This window comes from Rhinoraja longicauda, chromosome 1 (genome assembly GCF_053455715.1).
Source record: "Rhinoraja longicauda isolate Sanriku21f chromosome 1, sRhiLon1.1, whole genome shotgun sequence".
NCBI lineage: Eukaryota > Metazoa > Chordata > Chondrichthyes > Rajiformes > Arhynchobatidae > Rhinoraja > Rhinoraja longicauda.
The window spans coordinates 138045254-138060735 of NC_135953.1; the positions used below are offsets into that span (position 1 = coordinate 138045254).

Consider the following 15482-nt stretch of genomic DNA (forward strand, 5'->3'; position numbering starts at 1 on the left):
ATCGAAAGCAATTGCAGCCAAGCAGAACTATCCCCTTCCTAATACCCCTGCACCATCTCCACTGGCGGCACGATGGCGCAGCGGTAGAGTTGCTGCCTTACAGCAAATGCAGCGCCGGAGACCTGGGTTCGATCCCGACTGAGTTATCTCCGGGTTTTCTCCGAGATTTTCGGTTTCCTCCCACACTCCAAAGACGTACAGGTTTGTAGGTTAATTGGCTTGGTAAATGTAAAAATTGTGGGGATCGCTGGTCGGCGCGGACCCTGTAGCCCAAAGGGCCTGTTTCCACGCTGTATCTCTAAACTAAACTCCTTCATCTAGCTTCAGAGTTCTCAACTGTGCGTCCCCTTTGAGCTCACAACTTCTTCTACCTCGAGCCTTTGTCCAACACTCTGCCAAACAGTGAACCCCTTGCCTGAGGTCATCTTTTGCCGGCCGTGATTTGTCTGGACTCCTCTTCTCTCTTCTCGTTCCCCCCCCCCCCACCCCCCCCCCCCTTCTCTGCAATCAGGCAGAAGAAGGGTCCCAAACCAAAACGTCGCCTGTCTATTTTCTCCAGAGATGCTGCCAGACCCGCTGAGTTACTCAAGCATTTTTTGCCTCGCTGTGATATGAACCAGAATCGGCAGTTCCTTGTTATTAGAAACTACTAGACCAAGTGGACCCGTTGTGCCCAAACCTCTCCTGCATTGGTGCAGCACCCTCCCCTCCCCCCCTCCCCTCTACTACCCCCCTCTTCCCCCTTCCCCTCCCCTTCTCCCTCCTTCTCCCCTTCCCCTCCCTTCCTCCTCCCCCTCCCCCTCCCGTCTTCCTCCCACTCTCTCCCCCTTCCCCCCCTAGGAGATAGATTTAAACTTTAAAATGTGAATAATTTTGAAAATATAACACCGATTTCAATGAAACTTCTTCCATTAGCACCAAAGGGACGACGGTGAGTAAGGTGGGCCTAAAATTGTCGCGCTATCGTGTACCGTTTTGGCTGTAGTTCAGGAACAAACAAACAAACAAACAAGAGTTTTAGTATATAGAGGTTAGAAAATGTCGTCTTGGTTGACAGAAAGCAGAAATAGTTCACAGCATCATATTCATCGCTTCCAGCAATGGCCTATGCAATATCATTATTTCAATTACAAGGTACTTAAAATAATTACAATATAATTAAAATTCTATATTGTCAACGGATAAACCTTGCTTGACAGATAAACCTTGGACTCACCCTGGTCTTTAATATCTGTCCTTTCAAAATGAGTTCCATTTTCCAAGTGTCCTTCACCATCTGAATTTGGCCTCTCTGAAGATAACTTCTGGAAGAAGAAATTAGATATCGTCAATCATTTATTGTAAATCTCCATAGGTTTCCTTCAAGTGAAAACTGGAGTGACGATCTCCTCCTGTTGCTTTGCATTACAGCAATGACAAAAAACAGAAACATTTCAACGTGTTGGCATTTCTGGCAAAACTCAATTGTTCTTGAATTAAGTTTTTAAAAAAGTTACATTTAGCCAACAACATTCGATCACAGCAAAAACATAGTAAAATGTGAATAACTTTTAAAATATACAAGATAGTAAAACAGCATCCCTCTCCCCATCAGAACTGCCCCCTCCATCGACTCCTTCAAGTCCAGGCTCAAAACCTATTTCTACTCCCTAGCGTTTGAGGCCCTCTGAGGGGGCGCTGTGAACTGTTTATGTATGTGGTGTTATGTTTGTGTGCCATTGTATGTTCGTTCTTAATACCTGAACTGATGTACAGCACTTTGGTCAACATGGGTTGTTTTTAAATGTGCTATACAAATAAAATTGACTTGACTTGGACTTGACAGTGATTCCACAATTGATCACTTCGTTTTTTAGTTTTGGTTAGATCTTAGTTTAGAGATACAGCGCGGAAACAGGCCCTTCAGCCCACCGAGTCCGCGCCGACCAGCGATCCCCGCAAATTACACCATCCTACACACACACACACACACATGGGGACAATTTCACATTTATACATTTATTCCAAGTCAATTAATCCTGTACGTCTTTGGAGTGTGGGGGGGGATACCAAAGATCTCGGAGAAAACCCACGCAGGTCATGGGGAGAACGTACAAACTCCGTACAGACAGCACCCGTAGTCGGGATCGAACCCGGGTCTCCGGCGCTGTGAGGCAGTAGCTCTACCTCTACGCCCTTGATTTTTCGGAGAAATTTGCTTCTTCTGCATCTCCAACTAGATTTAGATTTAGATTTAGAGATAAAGCGCGGAAACAGGCCCTTCGGCCCACCGGGTCCACGCCGCCCAGCGATCCCCGCAAATTAACGCTATCCTACACACACTAGGGACAATTTTTTAAAAAACATTTGCCCAGCCAATTAACCTACAAACCTGTACGTCTTTGGACGTACAAACTCCGTACAGACGGCGCCCGTAGTCAGGATCGAACCTGAGTCTCCGGCGCTGCATTCGCTGTAAGGCAGCAACTCTACCGCTGCGCCACCGTGCCTGCTCTAATTAGCACGAAATAGCTCAGGCCTAGAGCTAAGGATGAGACTCTCCACAACTAGAGATTCCCATTGCTCCAGCTCAGCAAAGATGACAACGTTCAGTTGGCCGGGTGCAGGGAACGATGCATTCACGAGGAGAGGAGACCAGACAAATGGAATGGCCTAGAGCATGAGATCATTTTTACGTGTTTCTAGGATCTCCCCCCCAAACCCACCCCCTTGCACCATAGCTAAAACAGAAAATGTGAGAGAGGTGGAATTCTTTTTCTGCCCATTGACTGAGGAACAGCATTCACTCGTGCCTGAGGAGAGGACACTGAAGAATTCTCTGCAGTGATTCCTGTGGGGTACTGCACACAGTGTGTGGCTCATCAGAAAGAACGTGCATTTAGAAACATGGAAAAACGTGGAAAATAGGTGCGGGAGGAGGCCATTCGGCCCTTTGAGCCAGCATCGCCATTCATTGTGATCATGGCTGATCATCCACACTCAATAACCCGTGCCTGCCTTCTCCTCATATCCCCTGATTCCACCAGACCCTGGAGCTTTTAAATTCATCCAGTGAATTGGCCTCCACTGCCCTCTGTGGCAGACGATTCCACAAATTCACAACTCTCTGGGTGAAAAAGTTTCTTCTCACCTCAATTTTAAATGGCCGCCCCTTTATTCTTAGACTATGTGGCCCCTGGTTCTGGACTCCCCCAACATTGCGAACATTTTTCCTGCATCCAGCTTGTCCAGTCCTTTCATAACTTTATTTGTCTCTATAAGATCCCCTCTCATCCTTCTAAACTTCTGTGAATACAAGCCCAGTCTTTCCAATCTTTCCTCATATGGCTGTCCCGCCATCCCGGGGGATGAACCTGATGAACCTACGCTGCACTGCCTCAGTAGCAAGGACGTCCTTTCTCAAATTAGGAGACCAAAACTGCACACAATACTCCAGATGTGGTGTCACCATGGCCCTCTACAACTGCAGAACCATTTTCAAAAATAGCTGTGTTTCTTTCCTATTTCTTTCTTACTTGTTGCAAGTAAGAATCTCATTGTACATTATACATTAAAACACTCTTGACTCTTGACTCAAAAGCACCCCAATGATCACAGCTGGGTACACACCCACCACGGAAATCTGCCCAATTTTGCTTCACCACTCTGGAATCAAGAGAAATCGAGAAACCCTGCTTAGAATTCCAAGACCCAAGATTATTATCGGAATGGTGTCAGATTAGGAAAAGGGGAGGTGCAACGAGACCTGGGTGTGCTTGTACATCAGTCAGTGAATGTAAGCGTGCAGGTACAGCAGGCAGTGAAGAAAGCTAATGGCATGTTGGCCTTCATAATGAGAGGATTTGAGTTTAAGAACAAGGAGGTACTACTGCAGTTGTACAGGGCCCTAACCTAAACAGAGACCGCACCTAAAGTATTGTGTGCAATTTTGGTCGCTTAATTTGAGGAAGGACATTATTGCTATTGAGGGAGTGCAACGTCGGTTCACCAGGTTAAATCCCGGGATGGCGGGACTGACATATGATGAAAGAATGGGACGACTGGGCTTGTATTCACTGGAATATAGAAGGATGCGAGGGGATCTTATAGAAACATATAAAATTCTCAAAGGATTGGACAGGCTAGATGCAGGAAAAAATGTTCCCGATGTTGGGGGAGTCCAGAACCAGGGGTCACAGTTTTAGAATAAGGGGTAGGCCATTTAGGACTGAGATGAGGAAAAACGTCTTTACCCAGAGAGTTGTGAATCTGTGGAATTCTCTGCCACAGAAGGCAATGGAGGCCAATTCACTGGATGTTTTCAAGAGAGAGTTAGATTTAGCTCTTGGGGCTAAAGGAATCAAGGGATATGGGGAGAAAGCAGGAATGGGGTACTGATTTTAGATGATCAGCTGTGATCATATTGAATGGCGGTGCTGGCTCGAAGGGCTGAATGGCCTACTCCTGCACCTATTTTTCTATGTTCGTACCCTCACTGACATTTCCACACCGTTGACTTGGACTGGTTGGGTTTGTTTGTCATGAGATCAGGGGACATGCCCAAGGGAAGACCAGCGACAACATGGCTAGATTCTGCCTGATGTGGTCTTCCATTGTCTTTCTACAGGGTTAAAATGGAAGTGGACTAAAGGGACCGTGGTCTATCAACTCCCTGGTATTCAAGTCCTAACTTCCATGGCAGCAGGGAGAGCAGAATATGCATAAAGTACAGTAAGAATGCACCATTCTTGGTGACTATTATAGGATATTGAAAGATATAATTAAAAGAACATGCAGTAACCGCAGAAGATGCAACAACTGTCAGCACCTCAACTCTGCCCAAGGATTTTCAGACGAGGTAGAGGTTCACTTGAATCTCCTCCAACCAACCTCATCTACTGTATCCGCTGTTCCGGGTGTGGACTCCTGCAAGACCAAGCTCAGGCTCGGCGACCACTTCGCTGAACACCTCCGCTCAGTCCGCGTCTACCTACGTGATCTCCCCGTTGCCAAACACCGTAACTCCCCCTCCCATTCCCACACTGACCTTTCTGTCCTGGGCCTCCTCCACTGTCAGAGTGAGGCCCAGTGCAAATTGGAGGAACAGCACCTCGTATTTCGCTTGGGCAGCTTACACCCCAGTGGTTCGAACATTGACTTCTCTAACTTCAAGTAACCCTTGCTTTCCCTCTCTCTCCGTCCCTCCCCCACCCTAGTTCTCCGACTAGTTTCACTGTCCGTCTGGTTAATTTTACCGATCGTATGCCTCCGTGTCACCTTCCTCTCAGCTAACAATGAACCATTCTTCATTCCCTTGATTGTCATCTGCTTTGATCTGTGTTTTCACACCTAACCCTTCCATAATCTCTAGACTCCCTCTCCCCTGACTCTCAGTCTGAAGAAAGGTCTCGACCCAAAACGTCACCCATTCCTTCTCTCCACAGACGCTGCCTGTCCCGCCGAGTTACTCCAGCATTTTGTGTCTATCTTCTATGCAGTAATCTTCATCATAGAAACATAGAAAATAGGTGCAGGAGTAGGCCATTCAGCCCTTCGAGCCTGCACCGCCATTCAATATGATCATGGCTGATCATCCAACTCAGTATCCCGTACCTGCCTTCTCTCCATACCCCCTGATCTCTTTAGCCACAAGGGCCACATCTAACTCCCTCTTAAATATAGCCAATGAACTGGCCTCAACTACCTTCTGTGGCAGAGAATTCCACAGATTCACCACTCTGTGTGAAAAAAAACATTCTCATCTCGGTCCTAAAAGACTTCCCCCTTATCCTTAAACTGTGACCCCTTGTTCTGGACTTCCCCAACATCGGGAACAATCTTCCTGCATCTAGCCTGTCCAACCCCTTAAGAATTTTGTAAGTTTCTATAAGATCCCCCCTCAATCTTCTAAATTCCAGCGAGTACAAGCTGAGTCTATCCAGTCTTTCTTCATATGCACGGTAGCGCAGCGGTAGAGTTGCTGCTTTACAGCGAATGCAGCGCCGGAGACTCAGGTTCGATCCTGACTACGGGTGCTGCACTGTAAGGAGTTTGTACGTTCTCCCCGTGACCTGCGTGGGTTTTCTCCGAGGACTTCGGTTTCCTCCCACACTCCAAAGACGTACAGGTATGTAGGTTAATTGGCTGGGTAAATGTAAAAATTGTCCCTAGTGGGTGTAGGATAGTGTTAATGTACGGGGATCGCTGGGCGGCACGGACTTGGTGGGCCGAAAAGGCCTGTTTCCGGCTGTATATATATGATATGATATGATATGAAAGTCCTGTAATCCCAGGAATCAATCTGGTGAACCTTCTCTGTACTCCCTCTATGGCAAGAATGTTTTTCCTCAGATTAGGAGATCAAAACTGTACGCATCATCTACTGGGGCTTTCTATTTCCGCTGAGTTAATAGCACTTCATTGATAGTAGTTCAACATGCTTTGGCAGCCCTTTGGTGTGAACTAGACATCACGTGAGATCTCACACAGAGAGGCCAACAGATTTTAATGTCATGCTGACAGACCCAATTCCATCTTTAAACAAATCTCATTTCCATCTGGGATTAAGAAACTAAGTGATGCTTTCCCGATCCACACTGCATGTGACTGAAAGCAAATGTTAGCATCACCACGCCACTCAATTCACAATCAGCCTCCACACTGCAAGCCAGGGACAACTTTATTTGAGACTAGACCAAGTGGACACATTGGGCCCAAACTTCTCCTGCATTGGTGCAGCACCCTCTCCTCCCCCTCCCCCCTCCCCTCCCCCCCTTTCCCTCCCCCCCACTCCATCCCCCTCAACCCCCCTTCTCCTCCCTCCCTCCCCCCCTAGGAGATAGATTTAAACTTTAAAATGTGAATAACGTTAAAAATATAACACCGATTTCAATGAAACTTCTTCCATTAGCACCAAAGGGACGCCGGTGAATAAGATGGGCCCAAAATTGTTGTGGTATCGTGTGCCTGTTTTGGCTGTAGTTCAGGAACAAACAAACAAACAAACAAACAAACAAACAAACGAGAGTTTTAGTACATAGATGTCGTTGTATGGTTTGGGATCGCATCATGTGTTTGCGTGCCAGTCCATCGCGGAATCTCCCCCGGTAGTGCTGTCAAAGCAGCAGCCTCCTCTTCAGATTTGAATTAGAGTGGCTACTTTTTGCAGTCTTTTGCAATCAGGAAGTGAGCTCAGCATGAGATGAACCAAAGAAGGTTTCGCGGAACACCTTCGCTCAGTCCGCCTGGACCAACATGATCTCCTGGGTTGCTGGACACTTTAATTCCCCTGCCCATTCCCACAATGGCCTTTCTGTCCTCGGTCTCCTCCATTGTCAGAGTGAGGCTAAACGCAAATTGGAGGAACAGCATCTCATATTTCGCATGGGCAGCTTACAGCCCAGTGGTGTGAGTGATTTCTCTCACTTCAAGTAACCCCGGCATTCCCTCTCTCTCTCTATCCCTCGCCCACCCAAGTGGCACCAGCTTCTCATTTTCACCCAACACACAGCTAACAATGGCCTGTTTCCTTTATCATCGTTACTTTTTTGCATGTCTTTCATTCTTTGTTATTTATTTCTCTACATCACCGTCTATATCTCTCATTTCCCTTTCCCCTGACTAGTCTGAAGAAGGGTACCACTTTGGTGGTTAGAATAGGAAGGCAGATTATTATCTGAATGGTGTCATGTTAGGAAAAGGGGACGTACAACGAGATCTGGGTGTCCTAGTGCATCAGTCACTGAAAGGAAGCATGCAGGTACAGCAGGCAGTGAAGAAAGCCAATGGAATGTTGGCCTTCATAACAAGAGGAGTTGAGTATAGGAACAAAGAGGTCCTTCTGCAGTTGTGCAGGGCCCTAGTGAGACCTCACCTGGAGTACTGTTGCAGTTTTGGTCTCAAAATTTGAGTAAGGATATTCTTGCTATTGAGGGCATGCAGCATAGGTTTACTAGGTTAATTCCCGGAATGGCGGGACTGTCATATGTTGAAAGACTGGAGCGATTAGGCTTGTACACACTGGAATTTAGAAGGATGTTTCTTGTCGAAACATATAAGATTATTAAGGGGTTGGACGCGTTAGAGGCAGGAAACATGTTCCCAATGTTGGGGGAGTCCAGAACCAGGGGCCACAGTTTAAGAATAAGGGGTAGGCCATTTAGAATGGAGATGAGGAAAAACTTTTTCAGTCAGAGTTGTGAATCTGTGGAATTCTCTGCCTCAGAAGGCAGTGGAGGCCAATTCTCTGAATGCATTCAAGAGAGAGCTAGATGGAGCTCTTAAGGATAGCGGAGTCAGGGGGTTTGGGGAGAAGGCAGGAAAGGGGTACTGATTGAGAATGATCAGCCATGATCACATTGAATGGCGGTGCTGGCTCGAAGGGCCGAATGGCCTCCTCCTGCACCTATTGTCTATTGTCCATTGGGTCTCGACCCGAAACGTCACCCATTCCTTCTCTCCAGAGACGCTGTCTGTCCCGCTGAGTTACTCCAGCATTTTGCGTGTATCTTCAAAGAAAGTGTAATTTCTTTTCACAATCTTCAAAGAAAGTGTAATTTCTTTTCACAATCTTCAGAAAATATATGTGGTACTTACCTCTAAGTGCTGGCCAGAAAAGAGTAAAACAAAATAAGTGAATTGGAAACTGCTACACATGCAAAACGAGAAAAGATCGGCAAGAAAAAGGCTTCGTGTCCTCCTGACCTCTCAGATCCACACACGAAGCAGCCACACACACTGTCAGCCCACCCCTGTAATCGTCTAATCTCTCGGGAGAGACGGAAAAATATAAGGGTATAAATCCTTAAGCCTGTTTAGAAAAACTTGTGAAAGTTCCTCTGACTCCCTCAGGCAAAACTCCAAGAGAACATAAATCCTAATCCCAGCCAATTTACAGCTTTCTGACTTTAACTAGAAGTGCCATTCCCCCTCACAAATCTATCTCCCATCTCATCGGCCTTCATTTTCACCACGTCTCAGGAAGCTGTTTACTTGAGTTATGACCTGACTTGTTTTTCTTCCCTTTAGATATATGTCTGAATATTTCACAAATGGACAGTTCAGGAAAGAGAAACAGGGCAGAAACAGGCCCTTCGGCCCACCGAGTCCGTACCGACCAGCGATCCCCGCACATTAACACAAGCCTACACACACGCTAGGGACAATTTACACATATACCAAGTACACAAATCCAAGCACAATTAATCTACAAACCTGCACGTCTTTGGAGTGTGGGAGGAAACCGAAGATCTGGGAGAAATCCCACGCAGGTCACGGGGAGAACGTACAAACTCCGTACAGACAGCACCCGTAGTCAGGATCGAACCTGGGTCTCCGGCGCTGCAAGCACTGTAAGGCAGCAACTCTACCGCTGCACCACCGTGCCGCCCAGTCACTTTACTCTCCAGAATTACCTAAGTTTATAAATGTCCAGGAAACAAGGGTACCTAGTTTGATAAAACAGCAATACAAATACTCCTGAATAGCCAGTTACATGATGGCTTTTCCAATTGCTGCACAATCTACAAGTAGATTTCGATGGTGACATTCTCCGTGGCAGACGGATGGCATGATTGGATTTGTCTTTATTAAACGTGGTCATAATTACAGCATATTTTACGAGGATGTTGCCAGGACTGGAGGGTCTGAGCTATAGGGAGAGGTTGAGTAGGCTGGGACTCTATTCCTTGGAGCGCAGGAGGGTGAGGGGCGATCTTATAGAGGTGTATAAAATCACGAGAGGATTAGATCGGGTAGATGCACAGAGTCTCTTGCCCAGAGTAGGGGAATCGAGGAACACAGGGCATAGGCTTAAGGTGAAGAGGAAAAGATTTAATTGGAATCTGAGGGGTAACTTTTTCACACAAAGGGTGGTGGGTGTATAGAACAAGCTGCCAGAGGAGGCAGTTGAGGCTGGGACCATCCCAACATTTAAGAAGCAGTTAGACAGGTACATGGATAGGACAGGTTTGGAGGGATATGGGCCAAACGCAGGCAGGTGGGACTAGTGTAGTTGGGGCATGTGGGCAAGTTGGGCCGAAGGGCCTGTTTGCACACTCCATGACTCTATTGAGATCTCCTAATATATGCTATTATTTCCAGACATGGATGATGAGATTGTGAACTCTTCATCATGTAATATTAAAACCTCATGCACATACCACTGTGGCCTTGTGATTTTTTTCAGGAGAAAAAATTCTTTGACTTCCTGTCAGTCAACAATCTTCATCAAAGGGTTCTGCTCGACCACCTCATTCCAGTAAGTGAAGAAATGTCTACGTAAGAAGGTGGCTTCAATCCATCTGGGTGGGTGTTGCATAGCAAATGCAGATACACCACAATGACAAGCCCAAATGAAATGCAGATAGCAGCAGCAGCAACTCTGTAGAGAGGTGGCGAAGTGAGGCTTTTTCCACCTCACTGAAGCTTTTGACTATCAATTAATAGGGATTGCAGTGAATATTGCTCATATTTGATTGCCCTTGCTTTCCCTCACTCTCCGTCCCTCCCCCTTCTCAGTTCTCTGACCAGTCTGACTACATTTTGATTACATTTTGTCTCTGTTTGCTTTGTCACCATCTCCAAGCCAACGATGATCAAGTCTACATTTTCTCTTTTGATGCCTCGTTTTCACACCTTACCCTTCCATTCCCCTGCGCCTCCCTCTCCCCTGACTCTCAGTCCGAAGAAGGGACTCGACACGACAACTCTCGACATCATCATCTATATCTTTTCCCCTGACTAGTCTGAAGGAGGGTCTTGGCCCGAAACATCCAGAGACGCTGCCTGTCCCGCTGAGTTACTCCAGCATTTTGTGTCTCTCTTCGGTGTAAACCAGCGTCTGCAGTTCCTTCCCACTCAAATCCATCTCAACCTACGTTTGATTCAGTGTCATTGGAGACAGGGTCTCAACCAAAGGGCTGAAAATAGGGTCAATCAGAGTAAAGACGGTTGTGTCATTACCCCGACAAATTTACCCTGGGAGTGGAGCTAATCACCAGTACCATGGTCGCCTGAACTTTAGTAGTCACACCACAATCTGCAGCCATGCCGAAAGCCATTTACAATGTTGTTACAGGAGTAACAAAACTGTCACATGTGGGAAGATTAGGAAAGACTAGGATTGTATTCACTGGAGTTTAGAAAGATGAGAGGGGATCTTATAGAGACGTGTAAAATTATAAAAGGACTGGACAAGCTAGATGCAGGAAAAATGTTCTCGATGTCAGGAGAGTCCAGAACCAGGGGCAACAGTCTAAGAATAAAGGAGAGGCCATTTAAAACTGAGGTGAGAAGGAACTTTTTCACCCAGAGAGATGTGAGTTTGTGGAATTCTCTGCCACAGAGGGCAGTGGAGGACAATTCACTGGATGAATTTAAAAGAGAGTTAGATGGAGCTCTGGGGGCTAGTGGAATCAAGGGAGAAGGCAGGCACGGGTTACTGATTGTGGATGATCAGACATGATCGCAATGAATGGCGGTGCTGGCTCGTTGTAGCCCCTGGGGACAGCGCTTTCTCCAGGCTGCTGAAGACCACCTCCGCCGACGGTACGTGCTCGGTCACCATGGGGCTCAGCCAAGTCCATTTTAGCAATTCCCCCAATCTGCCAACTGCAGCAGTCTCACTGCCAAAGACCGACCACACTGGTCCTTTGATTGGTACAGTTGTGAAAATTACTGTGCAGAATCTATTTAGCAGCCTGGGTCTAAACCGGTTCTCAAACATTGCCACATCTCTTAAATGATTCAATACCTAGTCATCTTCTATGGTCAGGCATGATCATTAAAACTCAAAAGCATGTTTAGTTTAGTTTAGTTTAGTTCAATTTAGCGATACAGCGCGGAAACAGGCCCTTCGGCCCACCAGGTCCGTGCCGACCAGCGATCCCCGCACATTAACACTATCCTATACCCACTAGGGACAATTTTTACATTTACCAAGCCAATTAACCTACAAACCTGTACGTCTTTGGAGTGTGGGAGGAAACCGAAGATCTCGGAGAAAACCCACGCAGGTCACGGGGAGAACGTACAAACTCCGCACAGACGGCGCCCGTAGTCAGGATCGAACCCGGGTCTCCGGCGCTGCATTCGCTGTAAGGCAGCAACTCTACCGCTGCACCACTGTGCCGCCCACATTGTGCGTGTGTGTGTGAGTAAGTGAGTGAGTGCAAGAGTGAGTGAACGAAAGAGTGAACGAAAAAGTGAACAAAAGAGTGAGAGGGTATAAGTGTAAGTGTAAGAGTGGAGGTGTATGTGAGTGAGTGCATCCAATGCTCAATCAGGGAAGACTGAAATGTGCTTCATTTCATATCATATCATATATCTACAGCCGGAAACAGGCCTTTTCGGCCCTCCAAGTCCGTGCCGCCCAGCGATCCCCGTACATTAACACTATCCTACACCCACTAGGGACAATTTTTACATTTACCCAGCCAATTAACCTACATACCTGTACGTCTTTGGAGTGTGGGAGGAAACCGAAGATCTCGGAGAAAACCCACGCAGGTCACGGGGAGAACGTACAAACTCCGTACAGACGGCGCCCGTAGTCAGGATCGAACCTGAGTCTCCGGCGCTGCATTCGCTGTAAAGCAGCAACTCTACCGCTGCGCTACCGTGCCACCCCTGTCCCACTTAGGCGATTGTTTAGGCGACTACAGGCGACTAGGCTGTCACCACACGGTTGCCGGGGTGTCGCCTGTACGGTCGTGAGTCGTCTCCAAAGAGTCGTAGCGTTTTTCTGGTCGCCGCTGGATTTTGAAATGTTTAAAAAATTTCAGCGACTGTTGCTTTGACGCCAATGAGCGTAGCTTGACGTCTCCTGACGGGGGCGCTGTCGTAGGTTGTCTCCTGGTGACGTAGGTTGCCGCCGGCGCTGACTTCGGTGAATTCCATTGGCGACTTCCTACGTCAACCGGCGACAGGTACCGGCGTCAAAACCGGAGGCCAAAATGACGTGAATTGTCCTCAGTTGTCGCTGACCATGTCGTGGCTTGTCGCGAGTAGACGTAGGTTGACTTCGGTTGTCCTAGGTTGCCGCCTGTAGGTTGTCGTAGGTGCGGTCGTAGGTGGACGTCCTAAGTCGCGACGACTGGGTCGCCGATTGTCGGTAGCTTGCCGTAGCTTGACGTCGACTAGGTGGTAGGTTGTTGTAGCTTGTCGTAGACATTGTCGTGGGGGGGGTCCAGTCGCCGTTCTTTTGGCGACCTGCTACGACTATGACAGTCGCCGGCAGTCGCCTAAAAAAAAAGCCTCAGTGGGACAGGGCCTTTACTTTTTCAGATTTCTCAGTCAGGAGGCTAACACATCCCAAGACCACTTGGAATGTGGTCAGAATACAATTACATCTTTTGTCTGGACACTATGTATTTATGTTCCCACACTTCTCAAGAAAATCTGAACGTTTTTGCCAACTCAAATCTATAATTAGCTTGCAGCACACCAGCATGCAGCAAGTAAGAAACAGAGTTAAAGAAAAAACACATACGGAGGAGAGAGCTAGACTATTAGACCGACACAGAGACACAAACAAGAGCCAAAGCAATGGCCAGAAACAAATGATAATACAGAAGATTAAACTGTAAGAAATAAAACGGGGACAGTGAATCTAGTTTTCAAAATGGTCCGTAAATCAAACTGAATTCTTCATTTACAGCCTTCAAAGGTTCACAAGTTATAGGAGTAGAATTAGGCCATTCGGCCCATCGAGTCCACTCCGCCATTCAATCATGGCTGATCTCTGCTTCCTAATCCCATTTTCCTGCCTTCTCCCCATAACCCTTGACACCGTTCTAATCAAGAATTTGTCTATCTCTGCCTTAAATATATCCACTGGCTTGGAGAGGAGAGGAGAGGAAAAAGAGATGCTGAAACGCTGATTTAATGCAACACTTTTTTTTTCCAGAATCATTTAGCAATGGTCCACACCAAAAAATTTGAGCTTGTACCAAAGAATAGAGCCTCAGTCCCACCTGTGATCCACTCTCCTATCACATATGCCAGTATACACCAAAACAGTACGATCTGATGAGCCAAAACATTATGACCACCTGCCTAATATGCTGTTGGTCCTCCGTGTGCAGCCCCATACGCAGCAGGGTGCGATGCACTGCGTATTGTGACACATTCCTCCCGTCACCACCATTAACATTTTCTGTGACTTGTGCCACAGTCGACCTTCTGTCGGTTCGGACCAGATGGGAAAGCCTTCGTTGCCCTCGCGCATCGATGAGCCTTGGGCGCCCAACACCCTGTCGCTGGTTTGTGGTTTGTCCCTCCTCGGACCACTGTCGGTAGGTACTCACCACTGCTGACCGGGAGCACCCCAAAAGCCTTGCCGTTTCAGAGATACTCTGACCCAGTCGTCTGGCCTTAATAATTTGGCCCTTGTCATAGTCGCTCAGGTCTTTACTCCTGCCCATTTCTCCTGCATCCAACACGTCAACTCCAAGAACTGACTGTTCACTTGCTGCCTAATATATCCCACCCCTTGACAGGTGCCATTGTAACAAGATAACCAGTGTTATTCACTTCGCCTGTCAGTGGTCATAATGTTTTAGCTCATTGATGTATGGACCCCAACTGTATCAGGAATAAAGATCTTTTATTGTTGCTAATCGATTAACAAAAATGAAGACAGCTCACCATTTGGATTTCAATCTATAAAACTTACAACTTATTAATGTCAATAGCAGCGTTAATAAATACTTTCAGATCTGCTGATTGGGCTTTGTTTATGCTGCAGCCAGACCTCAAAAGTAGTAATTGGAATCTGTATGTCATTACCTTCTCTAATTCTGTCTTGTTAATGGGAAATATCGTCATGGATCCGTCTGCTTCAGTAGTTACATTGCAAAGTACAACGACATCTTTTATCACCTGTAAGATAATGCACAAGTATTAAAAAGAATGAAACTAAATTTTTAAAATTGAAATATCGCGATTGCATTAGTTTAGAGATACAGCGCGGAAACAGGCCCTTCGGCCCACCGAGTCCGCACCGACCAGCGATCCCCGCACACTAACACTATCCAACACACACTAGGGACAATTTACACATACATCAAACCAATTAACCTACAAAGCTGTACCTCTTTGGAGTGTGGGAGGAAACCGAAGATCTCGGAAAAACCTTGGCCTTCAATCACGCATGCTGTCCCTGAACACACACTATTTTAATTTTGAAAGCCTTCCATTTGCCAGATATCCCTATAACTGCAAACAGTCTTCCCCACTCAACGTTTGCAAGGTTGTGTCTAGTTTAGTTTAGTTTTGTTTAGAGATACAGCGCGGAAACAGGCCCTTTGGCCCACCGAGTCCGCACCGACCAGCGATCCCCGCACACTAACACTATCCTACACACACTAGGGACAATTTTTTCATTTACCCAGCCAATTAACCTATAAACCTGTACGTCTTTGGAGTGTGGGAGGAAACCGAAGATCTCGGAAAAAAAACCCACGCAGGTCACGGGGAGAACGTACAAATTCCGTGCAGGCAGC

At 46.9% G+C, this 15482-nt stretch overlaps 1 protein-coding gene across 1 annotated transcript in view; it reads right to left on the minus strand.

Moving 5' to 3' along the window:
- Positions 1-15482, minus strand: part of afap1 (actin filament associated protein 1) — a 179817-nt gene that overhangs the window by 50281 nt on the left and 114054 nt on the right. Inside the window, exons 7-8 of the mRNA XM_078399527.1 lie at positions 14767-14859; positions 1217-1304 (exon numbers count right to left, since the gene is read on the minus strand). Coding sequence (XP_078255653.1) covers positions 1217-1304; positions 14767-14859 — 181 coding nt within the window. The remainder of the gene's footprint in view (positions 1-1216; positions 1305-14766; positions 14860-15482) is intronic.